This window comes from Heterocephalus glaber, unplaced genomic scaffold, assembly GCF_053883595.1.
Source record: "Heterocephalus glaber isolate CG9 unplaced genomic scaffold, H.glaber_assembly_v1.0 deba00000474, whole genome shotgun sequence".
Taxonomy (NCBI): domain Eukaryota; kingdom Metazoa; phylum Chordata; class Mammalia; order Rodentia; family Bathyergidae; genus Heterocephalus; species Heterocephalus glaber.
Window position 1 is genome coordinate 1,659,486 of NW_028258146.1, and position 21,416 is coordinate 1,680,901.

The 21,416-nt window shown below is 42.4% G+C and overlaps 1 protein-coding gene across 2 annotated transcripts in view; it reads right to left on the minus strand.

Annotated features, from left to right (window-relative positions):
- Window positions 1-1,296: 1,296 nt before the first annotated feature.
- Window positions 1,297-21,416, minus strand: part of Hs3st3b1 (heparan sulfate-glucosamine 3-sulfotransferase 3B1) — a 41,374-nt gene continuing 21,254 nt past the window's right edge. For both annotated transcript variants that reach the window (XM_004870752.4, XM_087204394.1), the window contains exon 2: window positions 1,297-5,256. In XM_004870752.4, the coding sequence (XP_004870809.1) occupies window positions 4,638-5,256 (619 nt within the window). In that variant the 3' untranslated portion in view covers window positions 1,297-4,637. The remainder of the gene's footprint in view (window positions 5,257-21,416) is intronic.

Sequence of the window (21,416 nt, forward strand, 5' to 3'; positions counted from 1 at the left end):
CTGAATCCTACAGGAAAGGATAGAGAGGAAAGGACTCCAGTGTTTAATGTATTCATGGGCTCAACAATAAATGACACTGTACAAGTTTTCTTTGTTCAATCCTCTTTCATTCTTCATGTCAAGACGCAAAGCTCAGTTAGAGGCCAGTCTTGCCAGCCAGAAGCATTGAGCCTAAGGCAAAGACTGCTACAACCATTCCTATACTATCTAGCTAGAAACTAAGAGCATTTCTTTGTTTTCACTGTGCTCTATGATCACCTCTTTTTCATAGCAAGAAATTATAGTTTCTCACCTAAAACTATACTAGTTCCTTTTAAAATTAAGTCAAATAAGAATAATACAAATATTTGTAGCAAGCAATAATAGTATAGATGAAATGTTATGTTCAAAGGAAACAGAAGACAGTTTGAGACAAACTAAAAATAGAGATTGTCTTGCCCAGTGCCTTTCTGTCTCTTGGTCACAGAAAATAGTTTCCCCAGAAAAAAGAACATGCTGCAATGCTACCGTACAAATTCACCAAAAGGGGCTCACCCATAGCCTACTTGTCGTGTGACATGTGGCTGGCCTCTGTGCACCCACTTTGGCCTGAGAGTGTGGCCTTGCTATTGTTAAGACCCTATGTGGGGGTGGAGAGTAAGCTCTTCCAGGGTGCAAACCTCTCTCTCTCCCTCTTTTGCCTTCATAGCCATTTACAAAAGCTTCATCCTAAATACTTGTGGAATAATTGACTTTTGGATTGGACCCTATAAAACATGAAAAATAAACCTGCCTGAGAATGACTTTTTGTGCATACACATGTGTAATTGATATAGGAGATAGGGTGTGGCAAAGCGGGCTGGGGAAGTAAGCGGGAATGTCAAGTACAAGATCCCAGGACAACACCATGTAATTCCCTGGACCCCATGTGTGGAACTTCTTGTGGGCTCCCATGAGATGTGGACGACATAAAAGCGACAAGATGCCATGGGGAGTCTGCTATCGTGACTCCTCACAGTGGCCCGCTCTGCATCTTGCAGGGTGCTGTTTTATCCTTTCCTCTCTTTGTTCAGCTCAAGTTTGCTCTATAGAGCTAGTTCTTCCCTTACCCCTTCACCCCTTGCTTTTAAAGTAAACTTTTGGCACAGTTTTTAGCTTGTGTCATCCAATTCTTTGTTCGAGGCAAGAAGAACCTGGAATACATTTAATTGGCGAGCCATTTCTAAAAAAATACCCGGTAACGTAATTACTCATTGAATACAATATTACTCCCTTCTCTATCTGCAATACACAGTGCAACATAAAAGTACCCACAAGTTGGTAAAATATATTTTATTTGTTCATACAAAGAAACAGTATGAATTACCAGAATTTCATTTTCCTAGAAACATCTTTCTCTGTGTAAAATTAATTTGTGTTATACATAGGACAAAATACTTGATTTAATTTTTTGTACATATTGGCTATTCTAACATCCAGGTTATAGAAGATATACTGCTAGAATTTGCACAGTATTTTAGATTATGGGGCTGCATGAAACTCAGTCATAAATTAATGTTACAAAAGTGAAAGGAAATCTAACCACACCTTTAAATTGTATTAACCATTCTTATTGAGAAACTGAAAAAAAGAAACAACAATGACTTCCGCATCAGCATCTTAGAAACTTACTAAAGTGTTCCCAACTCTTTAGAGACTTTCATTTTCCTTTTTTACCAGAACATCCTGGCAGCATCTGTAACTGTGTTTCTCCAAAGGTCTAAATTTATCTGTCACTCAAAATGACTCATAAAGAGAATCCCATGAATAAGACAATATCTCCTCCTCAATCATCCAATTAAGAATTTATTACGTAGTCTTAAAATACCTTTCCAGGCACTACCTATTCAGTTAACAGATGACTATACACAAACACCTCAAAGAAAATGGTCAATAGATAGGAATTATCTCCTTTTTTTATTCATCTTTTTTCTTGTTCTTAAATGAAGAAAGAAACAAAATTAAGAATAAAACAGTCCAGTGAATACCAGAGCTTTTTCTTTAAACTGAAAGAAACCCAAAACATGTGCTAGAATGAATTGCCAAAACATGACATGGTGTTTTTCTTTTAGCAGCTAAAATGTTAAGCTTGATGGCCTTGCAGATGGCTAGCAGAGGAAGAAACCCAAGGTTCAGTCTTCTGTGCTGCCTGACTTCCCCAAGAAGAAGATATGCAGGGCTGTAATAATTATCACATGATAAGGGGTAACCTCGGGCAGACGCAACATCCAGATCAGTCAGGAGCTGTAAGCTATCAGAGCCTTCCAAGAGATACACGTGATGTTTAATTTATTTGTCTTCCTTGGACAAATTTGCCCTATTCCATCAGTGCTAATTATCAACATCTGTTTGAATTCAAGAACCTTGACCTAGAATAGAATTTTGAGCCACTTCAGTGTTCATGACTAAATGACCTTCCTATCTGAAAATTTCCTGTTTCAGTTTTATTTTAAAGTTGGGAATAAACAGTCAAAAATTGTCCAGTTTGGAAGGTCAGGGACCTGAAGGGGAAGGCAAAGCTCATATATGCTTCCCTCTGGTTGTGTTGCATAACCTTCTCTGAACTATTCTGCAGTTCTACATCATGAGTCAGATTAGACCGTGAGAGTGGCCAGAAAGTCAACCAGGCAAGACTCGGTGAAGGACTTGGATACTGCCTTCCTTCAAGCAAGGTTATGCTGTAACTGAAAAGAAGTGTTTGCACTTTGATTGCAAGTGAGCCTTCCAAACAGAAAATGCACAACCAATTAGCACCCTTATGTGGGTGTTATTCACACCCAAGCAGCAAGAGTGGAGAATGCACTATGATAACAGCATTGTCCTGAAGTGCAGGTTCCACATCATTTTGTAGAGACAATAAAAATGATCTATAAAATGGATATAACAAATAAGGAATACACAGAGCCTCTGATCACCCTTCCTCCCTAAACTCAACCTGCTCAGATATTTTTGCTGCTAAGGGCTGGGCTAAAATATGTGGACAGATACAAACCACATTATCAAAATGTCACTTGAAAGACCAGTAACATCTCTGGATTAGTTTCTAGATATAAATTATTTTCTCCTCTTTTCATATAACTTTTCTTACCCAATCAGTCAAGTTATCCTATTGAACATACAAAAGCATCCTTTGTAAATATCACAACTCAACAATTTTGATGATCAGGATATCTTCCCACATATCCCTTGAAGAAAGTATAACTCAAATAACAATTTTCTTGTGATCGAAGTATTCTGGTTTAGAAAGTTGAAATTTAACTAAATGTGTCACTATGTGATGCACTATATGGTTATCCAATTGCCACCAGCTGCTCATCATAGATGATCCCTATCTGTACTTCCAGCACAGAGGGATGGGGAGAGCCTTCTGCATAGTAGTAACAATGCTGCCAACCCTTCTGCCAAGACCTGGCTGAAACATGACAGCTGCACAAGTTTCTGGCCCAAGGCCCTACAGGACACGGGACTAGCTTTTGCAATATGCCTTTAAAAGGGCTACTCCTAGCTCTTGCTAGGTCACATGACCATTCTGAGAGGAGCTAAGAATCATGGTCATTCTGAAAGGAGCTAATAATCCCAAAGCAACAGCAGTCTGGGATTCAGGGAGTTCTTTCCTCTGCCAAGCTGCCTTTCATGTTTTAGTCTGTCTTTTCTCCTTTGTGAGGCTGTGAGCCTACAGCCCAACACTGACCAGCTCTGCACCTAGCAACAGCTTGGTAGATGCTGATGGCAAGAGATGCACCTGACCCCTATGGGACTCAATATCCATTGGGTTTGTGCCAGTGGCTCTGCAAGCCTATGGAATTCTTTGGTGTGTCACAGCATAACTGTCTACCTGGAGAAAAGAGTACGGTGCATGCTCACGCAAATTAGAAAAGATCATCGTTATTTCTAAAGCAGCACCCAAGCATGTGACCTGGGAAAGGGGCTAACATTTGCACACACATCGAGCTGTTAATGGACCAAGGAATGGGGCAGAAGGGGATGATGGGCCATCCTTCAACATCGAAGGCTAAAGGAAATGGGGGGCCCTGTCATTTGAACTCTAAAAGGATATGGATGACCCCACACAGGTGGTGATTCCCCCACACTTAATGGAGGTGAGGAAAACCCCCAACATGGTGGTTTGGAGTCTCCATCCTTGGAAATGATTATACACGGATAAGGAAGCTGCTAGGTGAGGTCTGACCTTCAGAATATAGCACTATGGAGGCAGCTCAGAGCTCTTAGGAGGTACACAAGCAGGAAGAGACTGGAAACTGGAACATGGAGACCCAGACACAAGCAGAGAACTGGGACAGCAAGTGAAGGCTGAATACCCGTAATAACAAAAATCTCAAGTTGTGCTTTTCTTCTTTTTAAATATAATGGGGAGGGAAAGGGGAAAAATGGAAGCACCATCAATTCTGAGGCATAGAACAAAATATCAGAATTAAACACTTTGGAATGTTAACAGATCATGAAGCTAACTCTTAAAGAGTGTGGCTAGGCAGCTTTAGTGAATTAATTGCTTATGAATTAAAAATAAATTATTATAAAATAGATTTCTGTACATTTTACATACATATACTCTCTCACAATATATAAGCCACATGGTAAATGTCACAGACACCGTCCATTCAATCCCAGCCAAAGTCGTGCCCGGTCATCTGGTAGAACTTGAGGTTGAAGGGCCGGTAGAACTCGCGCAGTCTCTGCACCACCTCGCGGTCAATCTCGGGGTGGGTCCGGCCCTTGGTTTTGCCCAGGCAGTGGGGCTTGCTGCTGCCCTCGGCCTTCTTCAGGCAGGGGAAGCCCTTGGTCTTGTTGAAGTAGAAGTGCTTGTCGGTGATGATGCGCTTGAGGCCCAGGAAGTCCTGCACGCGGCCCAGCTCGCCCGCCGGGTCGCTGATGAGCCGCTCACCGCTCACGAACAGCATCTGGCCCACGGGGAAGTGGCGCAGCCAGTGCTCCAGGTGCTTGGCGTAGATGCCGATCTGGATGGCGCTCCACGACGTGTCGATCAGGCCCGTGCTCCTGTTTTTGAACGTCAAGCTCTCGAAGGTGGGGATGTCGGGCCGCTTGGAGAGCGTCTGCGTGTAGTCCGAGATGGCCCTGGTCACCGGGTCCCGCACCACCACGATCAGCTTGGTGTCCTTGGACATGGCCGAGATGCGGGCGGGCGCCTCCCGCGTGACGAAGTAGCTGGGCGTCTTCTCCATGGTGATCTGCCCCTCCAGGGTCCTCGGCATCAGGTCCCTAAGAAAGAGAAACAAAAGAATCTGGGGTCAGGAAGTGCTGCCTCTTCACTCCTCCTATCAGGGTCAACACTTAATCTTGGTTCTTTCTTACACTGAGAAGTGTTGTAGTCATGTAAATATGCAAGCAGAATTTTACAGTTGAAGGTACATTAACGTCCCATAAAAAGTATGGTAACCAGGCCCTATCTACCCGTAATGTGAAGGCACTTTCATGCAAGGTAGAAGAGCCAGGTACAGTTTCTCTAAGATCCTGCAGTGGGTGTCATCTCCCCCTTATTCAATTTGGAGTATCAATATATGGAGGTTTCGGATTGCCCCAAACATGGATGTCAAATCACAAATGACTTTGGCCTCTGGATTTGTGCCGTCCCTAAACATAGCACCTGGGCCTCAGATTTTATTATCCTTTCACTAAACCTTTCACAGGCCTAGACAAATATGCTGTGGGTCCTGGAAAGCAAACATTCCCCTGGTCCAGACAGGTTGTACTGACTTTCTACCAGTACCCACTAACAGAATGCCTTTTCTCCCCAAAGCAGCAAAGCACCAAAAACTCTGGTGAATTCAGGTAAGTATAAACCCATACAAACACACCACAGAGAAATTCACAAGACATGACTCTAGATATTTCCAAATATACTTTAGAATCCATTAAAAAACGATGACTTAGAAGATACCATTAAACAGCATTAAACAAAAGCAGTGGACTTTTGTAGGTTATGTTAACAACCTACAGTAGATATAAGCCATGGTATTTGGAGCAAAAAGCAGTTTTGTGGTAGCACATCACAATTACATTGATTACATGAATTAATGATGTGAGACTCTGGTTACCAGATATCAAGTCAGGAGAGAGAAGGAGATAGTAGAGGAGGGTGACAATGACAACAATACAATGACAAAAACATAGACGATTTCCACATCATTTTTTGGCCAAATATTTACTTCTCAGTAGAACAGTCTAAATTTCCAGCTTACTATCCTAATCCACTGAGGGTGTAATTTGAGCACATATAGAAAAATTATGAAAAAACTATTTATCACATGAGCCAGAAAGGACAAATCCCTGGGAAGAGCAAGCACTTTTTTACAGGACATTCCTGACAGGAAGTGCAAAGGAAGAGCACTTTGTCCTCCAAGAAGATTCCTTGGCAGCACTTGTGGCTGTCCCTGCAAAACTTAAGCTGGATTGACCCACTTTGCCCATGAGCCACTTAGATTACAGTAGCAGTGTCATCAGGCTAATGTGATCAAGGATTAAAGAGAGTCGCAACTCTCAACTTATTTCGAATTTCTCTAAAAAGCAGGTCAGTTTAGATAAAGGCCAAGTTTCTCCCCTGTGTTAAGCTATCTGCAACTGAACAGAAAGAGAGGCTAATGTGTAGGATCAAAGTGCTATCACCGTTCCTGGAGGAAATCCAACCCCCAAAGCTCTCCAGGGCCATTGCAGGAGGGTGAATGAAGGGGTCTGTCGTCCAAAACAGTCTGACCTCGAATGCCCACATGGTGTGGCTCTTAGTATTACCATTTACTGAGGCATATGGACTCTGGATAGGTCACTTATCCTGTCTATGTATACGCTGCGGTCATCTCATCTGAACAATGAAAAGGCAAGGATGGATTTCCTCTCTAGCTTTGAAGAGGAACATGAAGCCAACCTTGGTCCCCAGCCTGATACCTTATCAGCTTAAAAAAAAATGTTATCAATTGTCTTCTGTTAATAGGATTATGGCAAGGGTATAAGGAAACAAGATTTGCACACAGGAGGCTGGGTATTCCAGCATTTCTACCCCACAGAGGAGCAGCAGGGAAGCTTGGGTCCCCTATGAGGATCAGTGCAGGAATACTGCATCTGACCTCAGCCTGGGGCCTACAACCAACCATCTCTGAGCCCTGCTGCCCACATTTCCTCAACACTCCTACAGAAGGGTCTGGTGGTAACTCAGCAGAAAGGCTAAACTGGTTATTGTGAATGAAGAAACCATGTAATAAGTTTAATAAAAAGGGAATGGGAGCTCAGCCATAATGAAACCTTCCTTCTTGATCACCTTCTGGCTGTCCAAACCATTTTACAGCATTAAATCTGGAGAAGGAGAACACATTTCCCCTTCATGGAGCAGGAGACTGTGAAGGAGTATGCCTACATGTGTGAGATAGGACTCAGCCTCACGACTTTCTTGGACTATTAGCAAAATAATGACCCAAAGGATCTCCTCCTGTGATAAAGTGTCTTCTGAGTCCAGTTCCAGTGCAGGCTCTGGGGCCACTCTCCCCTCTGCTTGGTTGTGACAATGAGTGTGCAGGAAATGAGATGCATCATGGGCTCTCTGTCATAAAATGCCATCTGAGTCCTTTTCCGAGGAGTTCAGGGCTCATCCAGCCAGTATTGGACTCAGACAGAGCCTGGTATCTCCCCAGAACACTCCTGAGATCCATTTGTTTAAAAAAATAATGACTTGATGGCATTAGTTAAATCACAGTAATGAAGACTTTATTCAGCCCCATCATGATAGGCATAGAAACTACTGCAATGGAGGCTTACAGTGGAGGACAGAGGTTGGACTTCACTCCAAATACATCATGGGCAAGCAGGAGAAGGGTAGGGTCAATGGATGGAAAATTACCAGGAGAACATTGAGTGAAAGGGGAATTCTGGTGAATCTGACAAAACAGGATTCTTGCTGAAGACAGGCCACGGTGACCAGACACCACTTGAGGGATGCTGGTGGGTAAGGAACCTCATCAGATATTGAGGGTGACCCGACAGCTGGGAGGTAGGGGGTCTTGCTAAATGGGCTTAGCCTTGTGGTTTTGTAAAATCTAAAACTAGATTTTACAAGGAAATGTAGAAATGAGCCAGGAAGAAATTTCAGGAAGGAGCCAGGCTAAAGTTTGAGCAAGCAGAGAATCTTTGTCACACCCAGTTGGAAACATAGCCTGGCCCGAAAAGTGTGTGGAGAGCTTGACATACAACCTTCTAGGTGACTGTAGGTAAGTTCCTTTTTTCCTTGGAGCTGCTCTTCTCCTACCATCCTCTCCCCACCCCACCGCCACCAGCAGGTCCCAGAGCAAAGTTCTTCCCATCAGCTTCCTGGGTCCACCTTTCTTTCTTCCCCTCTCCGATCACACTTCCTTGTCCTCACGCTCTCTGAGCTCAGCAGTGGCTCAGTGGAGAAGGCATGAGGTTATGGCTGAGGGCGATATCCTTGCACAGGCTGCACACCCATTCCAGCCTGGGGTGGCCTCCAGGATGTGGACAACATGCAGGATAATTGAGCTACTCATTAAGAAAGCCAGTTTCTCAAACAGCTAGTCATAGCTAATAATTATATAGTGCTTCAGAGCTTGCAAAGAAACTTTCACATACATTATCTGATTTAGTCCCTCCTCACAAGCTTTTGAGGTAAGTATTATAATCCTCTATTTACTAGTGAACAAACTGAGGCTAAAGGAGAAAGAATGATTCTCTTGGAGCTGGGTCACTAGCCTACAGGTCAAAGAGTTGGGACTCTTTTCTCTTTTCTTCCATCCATCAGGGTTGTCTCCCTGTCAATGTGCCTTATTTCTTCTTAATATGATCAGGAACATATACAGTACACACATGATCCCTTTTTAAATAGATACCTGTATTTTCTTTTCTCTCACACACAGATTAGGATCTTAATAGTAAGTATTTTCATGCTAATCAGATCACTGCCAATCATAATTGTTCAAATGTGAGTCAGATTTCAAAACAATAAACCTCTTTGGTTCACATATTCCTATTGTTAACTGCATTTTATGAGGCCTGGAAAATTACCAATCATTGCAACAGTGTCCCTAGCTGGGCCCCTTCCTCCCTTCCTTGCCTCATGAGCGAGAAAGGTTACTATTTTGAAAGCACAGAAAATCCTTCCATATCATTACTAGATGCTTGTGAAACTGACTTGTCCAATCCTATGCTAAGGAAGACTCATTGCTAAGAACTCATGAGAAGAGTCCCTTAAGACATCCTAGAGATACTAGCCAGGCACATGTGCCCACCACTAACTGCAGGGTGACAGAAAGCATAAAAGATCTGTCTTTTTTATAAAACCTCATGGGTGAAGCAAGTTTGTCATCAGTTAAGGCCTGGGGATGACAAACACAGTGACTTACAGGAACAGCCATGGCCTTGAAGAGCTGGGCCACAGAGCAGGATGCTAAGAGCCAGGCAGGTTTGGAAGGAGCATTTGAGGCTTTTGACTATTTGAGGATATTTACAAGAAAGTCATGTGTACCCTCCATGAAAGACAGTTTCACCCTGGTGTGTATTAGAACTATCTAGGATGTTTTCAGTAAGTACGAGATGCTTGCGCCTTGCTCATACAGACTGAATCAGAACCCCACCATAGGACCCCAGCATGGGAATCTTTAGGTGACTGTAATGTGCAGCAATTATTGGAAACCATTACTCTGTGATTTCTATAGTTCTGGAACCATATATTTGGGGATTTAGTCCACTGATATTTGTGTGCACATAAGTAGAGACACTATGGATACAAAGGGCCACTAGGGTGGGAAGAGGGTAGGGTACAGTATCATAAGCAGAACAAAGATTGCTTGATTAATCTAAGTCTTAACTATTTGAGCCAAAGGCCTAACAGTATATCACAAAGGAATAAGAGTGTATGCCTTGATGGTCTAGAAATTGCAGAAACAAGAAATACATAATCAGGTTTAATGCAGAAAGAAGAAAAGGATGTTTCTTGTCTTTAAACACACACACACACACACACACACACACACACACACCCCACTACCTTAACAGCTAATTATGAAATACAGTTAAGCAACCAATAAAGCAAAGTGTGACAAAAGAAGCTAGAGGCCACTTTTACTCATGTGACAAAGAAAAGCTAACAGATGCAGCTAATATTTTCATCATCAAATGTTGGATCATATCATCCTAAGCAGACGAAAGAAAAACAGGTGAAGAATAATTGCTAGTATTAGATTATCTCATTTTTCAAAGTTTGTGGCTTAAAATGAAAATCCCTGTTTAAGAAAAAGGCTCCCATGAGGTCTGGAGTATAGCTCAGTGGCAGTGAATTTGTCTAACAAAGGCCTGGGGTTCCATCTCCAGCAATGCAAAGAGGGAACAGGACTGCTTTCTTCCTTTCTAATCTTCAGGCAGGGAGGTAAGGAGGACAATCACATGTATGCAGACATTAGAATCTCCAACCTCAGGTTATAGAAAACCTCCTCTGTCTCTTCTCTCCAAACTCTGAGAAATCAGCTCAGAAGGTGAGCCGACCACCTGCTGGGTCACTTTCCCCTGGGAATGACTATCTATGGCTTTGAGAAACGGAGTTTTCCAGGTTGGGGCAGGGGTCTTAAGTGCTACTGCTAGAAAGCAGATTATTAAAAACAAACCTTTAAGCCCAAGGCAGCAGGGAATTAGAATGAACCAGAGAAGTTCTTAAAAAGCCCTCAAATTCTGATATTTTCCAGTAACAGATGCTGCCATGATTTTCTTTCTTTGCTTCTTCCTTTCCTCTGGTGAAAATCCCACCCTTACCCAACTGAATTGATTGTTTGAACTGGTAAATTACACAATAAAAAGGAAGATAGGGCATTGAAATGGGCATACCCTAACTCACTACAGTCAAACAGATGTTAGGAAATGTTCATACCAAACAGATGACAGAGGCACTTCAGAGAGGAGAAGAGGCTGAGGCCCGCACTCGGCTGGGTAGGTCCAGGCTCCCCACCCCACTGAGGAGAATTTTAAACATCAAGGGAGGACACTTGGCCCACTCCTTTCTCCTCTTCCATTGGAAGAATGGCTTCTTTGCTCAGTTGTAAAAATATCCTTTCTTTTCTAAACTCCAATCAAGATTTTTTACTTCTTTTTAATTTTTTTTTTTTTTAGCTTACATAGAGTAACGCACACCCACTTTGAGCAGTGCTGGGGATGGAACTCGGGCCTTCCACATGCTAGGTAAGCACTCTGCCACCAAGCTACATCCCCAGACCCATAAAAATCACTCTTGATTCCCATTTCTAAGAATTTTGACAAATGTGTAGAACTAAGTAACCATCTTTATAATCAAAATATAAAATAGTTCTATTAAGCCCTAAAATTCTCTTACACTGTTCCTTCCAACAAAGATTTGACAAATCTCCTAATATAGTCAAAAGCTGTCCAAATCTTTGTTTGATACGATTCTGGGGAAAAAAATATTATTGAAATGAGAAATTGACCAATAAGAAATCTTGATATAACATATTTACTGTTGCTCTTTTTAAAAAGATAAGCTATTTTTGTGAAGGTCTCTGCTTCTCACTGGGATGTCTGCTCAGCCACATTTGCACATTTCTGGACCTCAGCTTCCTTATCTGTAAAATCACCCTAACAGAGAAGGCTGAAGTAGTTCTGCCCATTCTGATAAACAATTATGACCAGAATCCCAAAGGCACAGACCAGGAAATTGCAATGTCTCATCAGCTTTAGCTTTTCTAAGAGCCCGTATCCAGCCTCTGACAATTCATAAAACAATACTCTGAAAAGCAGAAATGCTTACAAATAGAAGAAACAAAATTTCTAGGAAGGTTATGTTCCACACCCTATTCTGGGAGTTAAAAAATGACTGGTTTCTGGTAACTGCACAGTCACAGATTGGCTTAAGAACTAAGGATGCTGTCTTCACGTGATAAAACAAATAGTGTCATTTTTGAGGAGCTGATAAATCCATAAACAGCAACCAAACTCAGAAACACTGGGATCCCAAGGAGGAGGGAGAAGTGAACGGAATGCAAGATGTTTGAGGATAGTGAAACTTCTCTATAGGATACTATAATGGTAGATACGCGCTAGGTTAGCCAGCTTTCCATCACTGTGACAAAATATTTGAGGTAAACAACTTATACAAGGTGTATTTTGGCTCATAGTTTCAGCTCATGGTCACTTGGCCCTGTTGCTTGAGGGTCTGTGATGAGGCAGAACATCAAGACAGGGGGTGCACAATGGAGAAAAACTGGTCACATCCTGGAGTCTGGAAAGCAGAAAGAAGAGGCCAAGGTCCTAATGTCCCCTGCAAAGTCATACCCCAATATCCTAACATCCGTCTACTAGCCCCAGTTCTTAAAGGTTCCACAACCTCCCAGTAGCACCATAGACTGGGGACCAAGCCTTTAACATATGAGGTTTTTAGGTAATATTCAAGATCCAAACCATAACACATCATTACACCTTTCCCCAAACCCACAGGAAGTACAACAACAAGAATGAACCTAGTAACAGTGTACAATGTAGGTTTATAAGTTGTAACAAACATACCAGTCTGGTAAGGATGTCCCTAATGGGAAGGTTATGCACATGTACAGCATAGCGTATGTGGAAATCTCTGTGTCTTCTGCTCAACTTTGCCATGAACCTAAAATTGCTTTAAAAAGCAAATTCAATTTTTTAAAAACATGAAAAAAACCCTAAATTGTGACAATGATTTTCACCCTGCTCAAACTTTACTCAGGCTCTTCTGAACTTTTCAGTGAGGCTGCCAGAGATACTGGCTACTGTGCATCACTGTGCTGAACTGGAGCTGCCCAAGCCCCTCGCTGGGGCTCCTCCATGGAGCCAAAGCCCTACACCTGCCCTATCTGCTCCCTGGGTAAGAAACGGCACCAGGAGCCAGTGCAAGAGAAGCTGGGCTGTACTCTAGGCTCAGCATTTGCTAGACCAGTTACTTCAGTCTCCCCATTACCCAAAAGCCCAGGAAACCCCTCAATAGGCCAGTGTGAAAGGACAGAGGTAAAAGATCTGTCAGGTTTAGGGGCCAGGCATTTGGTGCTGCAAGTCACTGTTTAAGTATTTTCAAAAGAAAATTCAAGGAGAAAAGAAAAAGAAGTGGGCGCAGTCCTAATCACAATCAGGACCTTCTATAGCAGTCATAGCAAACCTATGGCACACAAGTTATTTGTTTTGTTTTGTTTTTAAAACAAAAGATGTTAGGGTATGAGTTGTTTTTTCTAAATCAAAACCTCAGTATTCAGGTTTAATTGCACTTTGCAATAAATAAGTGGGTTTGGGGTTGACGTCTGGGGACTCATCTCTAAAAGCTTTGCCATCACTGTTGTATAGTAACAAGCATAGGCTAATGCTCTTCTCTGAAAGCCAGTGTGCCAACCCTAGGTAGTGACTCCCAGAAAACTCCCAGACATCTTTCCAACTCATGACATCCCAAATCCCAGGAAGCCTCAGGAGTAGGGGAAGAAAAGTTATATCTCTCTGCTCCCCTTTCTTCTTCTGTAGAAAGGTAAGACACCCAACCAAGGATGAGTGAGAAAAGGAGATTTTCCTAGGAAATTTAACAGATGGCAGGACAATGACAGCAGAGAGGTGTAACCTGAACTGTGAGCTGGAACTGGGGAAGTTCCTTCTTTAAAGTCTGTTTCTTCCCAAGGGGCTGAGTTTGGCAGGGAGGAGTGTGGGAGGAAGATGCTATCATTCAGCCCCTCTTTATCTGGACCCTGCTTCCTTCCTGCTCCCACATCTCCATCAATAATTATCTCCTTTTGGGGGAGATGTTTGCATATCAAAGCACTCCTTTGGGAGGGTTTTAAATAATTTCAGATGACACTGTAAATACTCCAGGGCTCTCAATTTCATGTCTTGCTACCAGATCCTTGGGGCTGCCGGAAGTGATGCAATGATTCCTTCAAAAGTTTATGGGCCCTTTTGCTGCTGCTGCCGCTGCCTCTCTCTCTCTCTCTCTGTCTGTCTCTTTCTTTCTCTCTCGCTCTCGCTTTTAAGGTAATGGGTTGAAAGAAGAGAGATAACGAAGGATGGACTCTCTAGCCCTCCTCCTCCAAATCTGCTCTCCTTTCTTCACTCCTACCCCCCAACCACCTCCCCAAGGATTGGGCCCCATTGTCCTGTAGTTTCAACACTGCTCAGAAGATGAAAAGCCTTTGAATGCCACAAGGGGGTGGACACAAAAGAGCATCTCCAGGCCACGGGTCAGCTCTGGATCCCCCTTTCATTTGGGCCGAATCCTCCCGTACAGGGCCTGGGCCACAAAGGCGGCCAGTTCCTGTTCCTGGAAGAGGCCGGGTGGGCGCAGAGGGAGGGTTTCAATTAAAAGCTAATAGCCTTTTGTGTAGGAGCTCTCTGGGGTATTGCTCGTGTTTATTGGGCCTCACTGTGTGGGGAGGGACAAATTATGTGAAACCAGAGGGATCTGGGTCCACTTTGAGTTTTCTGGGAAGCTGACTTTTTAGAAAGCACAGTCAGCTGGGCCAATGGGGCGGGGCCCAGACCCAACTGCGCCGAAAAGGCTGCCCGCTCCTGAGGCGCCTGCGGGGCCGGGGTCGCTGCACATCCCTGGCCGGAGTTGTGTCTCCTTCCTCTGGCTCGGTGCAAGCCCCAGGCACGAGCGTGTGTACACAGGTTCCAGCTCCCTTCTTCGTCCTGAGACCTCTGCCTTTTCCCTAGTGCCCCTGGGAACAGAGGCAAAGGTTCGTCAACAGACCCTTCCACAAGAGCTTCTGGGTCACTTGCAACGCTGGTCTGCACAGCTGATGAAAATCACTCACCTCCTACACCGCAGATGCACACACACAGAAGCTGGGAGAGGACAGGACCGGGGGAGGGGTCTTCCCGACTCAGCATGAGTATAGAGCGTGCCCTGTGCAAGGGATGCCCCTGGTCCTGCTCCTACCTTGCCGTTAATACCTCTCATGAGCCACTCCAAGCTCAGGGCTTAGTTTCTCGGCCATATAAAAATTACTGGATTGGTTTAAAGGTGTGTTCCTCAGAGCTAAAATTCTACAAGATGACCTTTCTAACTGCAGTCTCCTTACCGCTATTCCATCTCCTCTGACAGCCAGCCATAGGTCAGCACAAGTTGACAGAGGTTAAGTACTTGAATGTATACAAAGGACACCTCAGGGGCATCAGTACAGATCCCCAAGAGGTGCAATAAGGTGGTCAGTGGCCAATGTACTCCAAAACGAGGCATCCACTTGTTAACCGCCCTGGTGAGTAGAAAGAAAACTGGGGTTCAAGGTCTGGCTGTGTGGCTTGGGGCAGGTTACCTACCTCCTCTGTGCTATCTTCTGTCATCTGTAAAATGTGAACATTTGTCTCGCAGTGTTTACAGTTTTTTTCAAGGATTTAATGTAGTGTGGTAAATGAGCTAAAAAGCAAAGAACTACCCAACAGTAAGGCAGAATGAATCTTGTTCATAGCTCCTTTAGCACATGGCTCTAAGTGAAGGAAATACAGCTAAGATAAACACCAAGTTGGATCTTAAATCCAAAGACTCATGTAAAGCCAAACATTTGAAAGAGTTCTGTGTTTTTCTCATTCTCTACTTGTGCTATAATCTCACTTGTGTTCTATCCTTGGTACCCCTCAAGGATGCTAGAGACAAAGGAAAACTGAACTCCCCATCTCCAGTATCTTGGGTTAATATTACTGAACGTAGATGATCCAAGCCAAAGAGAAATGGGAAATGAAATGATGCAGCCATTTGTTTCATCAGTGCTGGGATGGAACCCAGGGCCTCATGCATGCTACGCAAGCACTCTACCACTGACCTACATCTCTAGCCTTTTCTAAGAATTTTTACTTTGAAACTGGATCTCACTAAGTTGCCCAGGCTGGCCTTGAACTTGTGATCATCCTGCCTCAGGCTCCTGAGTAGCTAGGATTACAGGTATGCACCATGGTGCCAGGCTGATGCAGCTTTTAATACAAATATAATTTACTTTTTAAAAATATGGTAGAGAATGTGGCTATCCAGGAGTTTAGGGATAGCTCCCCACCCCACAACCCCCACAGGTGAAAAGAGGCGACCAAATCTATATGTTGAAAACCAAATACACTCAGTTGCTTTCTACCTCCCTGCCATGGGGCCAGTGGAATCCTATTCACTCTAACCTGAAGTCTGAGACAATGGCTCTCTCGGTCTCTCTGCCTCCCTCTTGCCCAACAAACAGAACTCTTAGGGTTATCAACTGAAAACAGTATAAATTAGGTTAAGAAAAATCTTAAGACATAAGCATAAGTTAAACTAAAATAAATGGAAATGAGTGCAAATAAACTTCCCTTATCACAGGCTTTAAATAATTCAAGAACATTTTAAGAAAGAAAAAAAGTTCTTTCTAACCAAAGAGGATATGCCTGAGGATATAAAACTTGGAGGCTCTGCTGTTATCTTATACTCTTCCTCAGCACTCACTTCCTGCTTGGTTGCTTCCTGTGCTTGAAGCTGACAGCGAAGGGTCTCAAGAAAGCAAGCAGCCTGGAAATGGCAATGGGAACTCTAACTAGACACCCATGGATGAAAGTCCCCATTTAGAAATTCTCAGTGGACAAAGTTTAGAAGTTCCTCAGAGTCAACTTTCATTCAGGAGAAAATGTAAGTCCAATCCTGGCTCTACTCAAATTCTCATCTTTGCATTGTCATGGTCAATCATGTATTCTAAAAGCTCCACACATTTGCAACAAATTACTATACAGAGTCTCAGGTCCAAAGATATGAGAGGGGGAAAGAGTTGGATCGTGAAGCTATTGGAAATGTTCTGTATAATTTGAGTGGGTCCCATCATTATTTCTTATATTCTATGAGAACTTGTTGGTAGGTGATTTTGCCTGACTAATGAGTCTCCAGATAAAATTTCCAGTAACGTTTTGTGTCTTAAACAAAACTTCTCCATTCCTGTTCCCCAGCCCTACCAAATGGAACAAAATTATAAACTCCGAGGAGCTCAAATAACTAAATGGCTAGTTAGAGAGCTGAAAGAATTACAAGTAAGATTAGCCTTTTACCCTGCATTAGCTCCAGGGAAAAACTGATCTGGTAACTATTTTTAAGCAAACGGTTATTTCTAAGAACAAAATGTTTGGTCAAATTTTATTGCCTTCCATGGTTTCCTTTGTATTTTTTTGGCATGGTTAATTGTTAAGATTTCTCAAAATAAAAGATACAAGAAAGCAGCAAAACACCAGATATAAGAAGTACTTGAAAATATTTACTGAATGAATGAATAAAAAGGAATCACCTAGTTATATTTAAAATTAATGACCGGAGATCATGACCTAGATACATAAAGAGAATTGGGAGCAGCCTGGAATAATAAATTACCATGGGGCCAGATTTGAAAATGGTGATGGTCTCAGTGTCTAACACTCAAAGATGACACATTTATGTATCACCATACCTATTACATTAAGTGACACAATTACATTAAAAGGCCATTGGCATAAAGGTCTTAAACTTTCATGCTAAGCAAAAGCAAAGAACAAGTGTGTTGAAAGATCAGAGTGCCTCCTTTCACCTGTGAGACTCAGGCAAACAGCAAACCAATCTCGCCATTTACCTTTGGTTGCCCTACCTCTGGTGGTTGGCAATAAACCATACCTTCTGTGTTCAAACTAATAAATGATTACAGTTAATAACAATGAGAAGGCTGGTTTTAATGAGCAGATTTATATTAATTATGATTTTGCTTTAATTGTTATTAAAATTGGCTTGCATTCCCAGATATCCATCAAGTGATGGCAGGCTGAGATACCCCAAATGTCACCTAGGGAGCAGCAAGAGAAAAGCAGACTGCAACTGAAATCTAATATTCAACATGGATGATGAATCAGTGAAGTGGTCGTTATGTATTGTCTATTCTTATGTATTGTGATTCTTGTCCTCCAGGGGCTTATCACTAATTTGCAGAGAAATTCCATATATGGGAAGTTTACCAACAGATATTGTGTACTTGGCTCAAATTGAGAAATGAAAGAAGCACCCAGAAGTTGTTTCCATGGCTACTGAGACTTCCTTGAGCTAGGAGCAAGGGCAAGCAGATGCAAAGATTAGTAAGAAAACTAAGTTCAAGAACATGAACAAACTTAGTGAGAGAGCCATTGTGCCATTTAGCCTGTACTAAAGTTGTTTTTCATTTTTGTTTTTTTGAGAGATAAGGAAATACTATAGTTTAGAAAGACAGATTAGAAAGCCTGCTGAGGTTGCCAAAACCTACCCTGCCCACCCCTCCCCCTAACACTGATCCTATACATCTTTTCAAAAGCCAAATATAAAACCTTCTTAGACTTACCTTATTTTGACCATGACCTTCAAATTCAGCCTAGGCACAGGGCTTCCATAGCTCCCTTTCTGAATGCTCCTCCCAACTCTGCTTCATCCCAGGTGCAGGCAAATACCCATGATTTCTCCAATGAATCATGACATTTCTTGACCCCCATGGACTTCCCTCTTCCTGGAGTGTTCTTTCTAAAGAATTTCAAAATCCACACAGTCTTTCCCTCTCCCTCCCTCCCCCCTCCACCACACACACGCAGTGTTATCAAAACTACTGTCGGTCAGTTATGACTGTCCTCAAGGAGTTTGATAGCCAAACTGTGCCTTAATTGCATGGCAGCAAAAAGAAAGAAAATGGTTGTTAGAGGAAATGAAAGGTAAATGTTAGAATCCGGATTTGACCTGAGAGACAATCAGAAGCCACATAAAATGTAGGAATGAGCCACAGGAAAACACTGTCTTAGGAGTGGGGGAAGATAGTGCTTACCAGCAGCATGTCTTAGAGAGATTTTGGCTTTTAGCTGATTATAAATTCCGTAACCCTAATGAAGACTGACAAAAGAAAACAGAAAAGCAGTGGTAGAGTGCTTGTGTAGCATGTACAAAACTCTGCATTTGAGGCCAAGCACAGAGAGAGAGAGAGAGAGAGAGAGAGAGAGAGAGAGAGAGAGAGAGAGAGAAAAGAAAGAAATTTGGAATAATCAAAAAAGATTAATGGATATTTCCAGAGGAAAACTATTATTATGAGTATGGCCTTCTGCTTGTATGATTCTAGCCTTTTACTGCCTTTGAAATATTTCACAACTAGGTAAATTTTAGATAGCAATCTAGCAATGTAATATAGTGGTTCACCATAGACATGCAAATAAATTTTCTCTCTGGCCGAGGTTTCAGTAGACTTTCCACCTCTCATTCTATGAAAAAGTCCCTTTTTCATCTATTTGTATGTTATGTTAACAGACCCTTATTACAAGTAAACTTGCGATTATTTTGACTTTTTCTTGCAATCAATGGTAACATCTGCCTGGTTCCTCCATTAATAATAGGTGAAATAAACCCTTAACATGGTCATCTTATCATTGTATTTCTGGACAAGAGTCATGATTTTTCCTTTCTTGAATAAAATTATCCTTTCACAAAGAGGTTGGATTGATGGTGTGCTTCTTGTAGGGGCTCTTTGTGCCAGTAGTGATTAGCCCATCTTAATATCAAGAAGTTACACTTTTTCCCTGAGCAAACAGGTTGTTTTTGTGATTTGTGTAACTGAGGTTTATTTATTTTTTTGTAAAGGCTTTGAGCAAGCTGTGAGTAATGGCCATAGTCATTTGAGGCAGCTGGCTCCATTTTATATCTCTACTGTTGGATTTCTACTTTTACTATCATATTTTATGTGTTTGTTATTCCTTTTGTATCTTTACAAAAAAACGCCAGGTGTAGTGGCACATATCTGTAATCCTAGCACTCTGAGAGGCTGAGGCAGGAAGACCACAAGTTTGAACCTAGCCTGGGAAACTCAGTAAGACCCTTTCTCAAAATAAAAAAGAGCTGGGATGTAGCTTAGTGAGAAGGCCATGGGTTCAATCCCCAGTACCACAAAACAAGCAAACACTTTAAGTACTTTTCCAGGAAGGTAGATAAAAATAAATGAACTTATATAGATCAGAATGAGCAAGGAAGGGTGTGAATAAAAAAAGCAAAGGGAGCTCATTCAAGGGCCAGGGATTTAGCTCAGTGGTTCCACCATCTGCCTCATAAGTGCAAGGTCCTGAGTTCAATCCCTGGTATCAAAAAAAAAAAAAAAAAAAAAAGCAAAGGGAATTCCTTCAAAAAAATAATTTTTTTAAAAATTTTATTTTATTGGGAAAAAATAATTTTAAAGAAGGAGGAAAAAAGAAAGCTGGTTACAGGCTAGATGTGAGGAAAAATGTAGTGGTGAGGAGCAGTCTTGAATTTTAATTAAGCAGGGTAGAGAGGCGTGTGACAAATAAGTATTCAGAGTGGGGAACAGGATCAGAATTTGGTTGTTTATTTAAGAAATGTTATAAACAAAGGAGGATTTAGATTTAGCAAGTAAAAGTCAGGCATGATGGTGCATGCCTGTAATCCCAACATGGGAGGCTGAAGCAGGAATGGCTAGAACCCAACCTGGGAAACTTAGCAACTTAGCCAGACTCTGGATCTAAATTTTAAAAAAAAATTTAAAAAGGGCTGGAGATGTAGCTCAGAGTGAGGACCAGAAGGACTAATCCCCACTACTGAAGAAGAAGAAAAAAGAAGAAAACTAAAAGAAAAGGCAAGTATGCACCACCCCAGGTACATATTCCAAGCATATTCCATTGAGCTAGGTGAGGCTCCTTAGAAGGCCAACTTGGGGCAGTTGGGTCAGTCTGAGTTGGACTACAGTTAGTGTCTGGGGGGCCAGAAGGGGGCCCAGAGACAGGGCCCCAAAGATCAATGACTACCTCTCCATGAAGTACTCAGTGGTATTCTCCATTCACTGACAAAGCCAAATAAAGATCTGTAAGCTTCTACTTTCTCAAATGAATCCACTTCCAAGTCCCTGGGCTGAGAACACAGAGTGCTAAGCCCATAAGCAAACACCGCCTAAAGGACAGAACAAGAGATCTGCATTCTGTGGCCCCATTAGCACATTTTTGAAATTAGTCAAGCTCAAACTTCTTCAAGGACAATGTTTTTCTGCATTTGCTTAATGCACACAGATCCACTTGTCACTTTGAGGCAGTTAGGACTCCTGAGTCACAATCAGAAGCTGAAAGCCAACTGACTCTAGGGATACACCTTGATGCTAATGCCTCCTTGTACCGCATGTTAAGATATCTCCAGGAAGCCGGTATTTGGACAGCTTTTTTATGCGACAAATAGGATGCCTGTCCAAGAAGGACCCTTCTCTGGGGCTACTCCTTCCTGTGAAGACAGATGGTTCATCCACTCATTCCAAATAAAAATGGGCTTTGCTAAATATCATAGCAGAATGTTCCCCTTGCTGACTGCAAAAAGGGGATACAAATCATGCACAGCAGTGCCTATGCAACCCAGCTCTTCAGTTCTTAGCAGTTGCAGAAAATCTGAGAATTTC